At 54.7% G+C, this 1,392-nt stretch overlaps 1 protein-coding gene across 1 annotated transcript in view; it reads right to left on the bottom strand.

Annotated features, from left to right (window-relative positions):
* LOC119974284 (transmembrane protein 145-like) overlaps positions 1-890 on the bottom strand; it is a 27,369-nt gene extending 26,479 nt beyond the window's left edge. The window contains exon 1 of the mRNA XM_038813056.1: positions 855-890. Within this exon, the coding sequence (XP_038668984.1) occupies positions 855-890 (36 nt within the window). The remainder of the gene's footprint in view (positions 1-854) is intronic.
* Between the last annotated feature and the right edge of the window lie 502 nt (positions 891-1,392).

Here is a 1,392-nt window from a genome sequence, read left to right on the forward strand (position 1 = left end):
CCCCTCTCACTTCCTTCCTTTGTTCGAGTTTCTTTCCCCGCCCCCCCCCCCCCCCCCCCCCCCCCCCCCCCCCCAAACTCTCCTTTACTCTATTGGCTCCTGGCTACAAACAGGTCTTGGACAAGTTGGTGAATAGCTTTCACGTCCTGTAGAAGATCTCTCCCCACCCCCGGATGGCAAATTTTATCTCCTCCAGTTAAATGAATTCCGACAGGTCGGACAGCCCGTCTGCAGCTTTGTGTGGTGCTGCCAATCGCCAGCCAATAGGGATTCTCCGGTGGACGATCAGAGAGGCAAAGGCTAAGATGTCGGCCCCGCCCCCCCCCTCCCCATTAAGAGTTCTGGCTGATCAGAAACCTGTAAGACTGAACACTTTTGGGCATGGCTCCACCCTCACCACCACAACCTTGGATGTTGCCTCAAAGAAGGTTGTCCAATCCGACTAGCCTGGGGCATGCCCAGAACATGTGGGTGTGGTTGGCGGGCCTCCCTGGCACGGTTCACACTTGCCATCCAACTCAACGAAGAACCTGTTCATTTGTGTTCTGCTCAGGTGTGTTCTGTGCACCACCTTTAACTGTGTTAGGCTCAGCCCTGCGTATGTAGAGTTGGAGTTTGCCCTGTGCAGTGCTTCGATCCAGAGGTGTCCTCCTCTGCAACCCCCACCTACTTCTATGCCTATTATGCCTAGTTCTTCCTCTCGTTTTTCCCTCGTCTCGTCCAGGGGGGAGCGTACCTTCTACACAGTTGCCCAAACAGGTCCCCAACGTTTCCCTTCCCGAGGTCGCCTACATCGATTAGCTCTTCGATTAGTGAATGTTGTAGTATCCGGGGGTACATCACCATTTCCTTACCGAGGAAGTTTTTGACCTGTATGTGTCATAGTTCATTTCCTTTTGGAAGCTGGAACTTCTCCGTGAGTTCCTCCAGGGTCAGTACTCTGTCTTCTGCGTGCATGTCTCTAATCATCAGTGTCTCCTTGTCCTATCTCCACCTTTTGAAGGTGCGGTCCATTATTGCGAGAGTGAACCTGTGGTTGTTGCAGATGGGGGCCATTGTGGACATTTCGGTTAGGCCGAAGTGCTGTCTCATCTGAGACCACGTGCGGAGCATATCTACCACCTCTGGGCTTCTCGAGTACTTGGTCGGGGGGGGGGTGATGGGAGTGCGGTTGTGACTAAGGATTGGAGGGTGTCCCTATGCAGGAACTCTCCTCCATCTTCACCCATTCCGATCCCAGCTCCTTCATCCATCCCCTCACTCTTTCTGTGATGCCACCCCGTGGTAGAACCGTAGGTTTGGGGGGGGGCAGGCCTCCCATTGTTGCTTCTCCAGGACCTTATTTGATCCTTGGGGTTATCCTCCACTGCCCCCCCCCCCCCCCCCCCCCCC

The sequence above is a fragment of the Scyliorhinus canicula genome, chromosome 12 (assembly GCF_902713615.1).
Source record: "Scyliorhinus canicula chromosome 12, sScyCan1.1, whole genome shotgun sequence".
NCBI classification, from domain to species: Eukaryota; Metazoa; Chordata; class Chondrichthyes; order Carcharhiniformes; family Scyliorhinidae; genus Scyliorhinus; species Scyliorhinus canicula.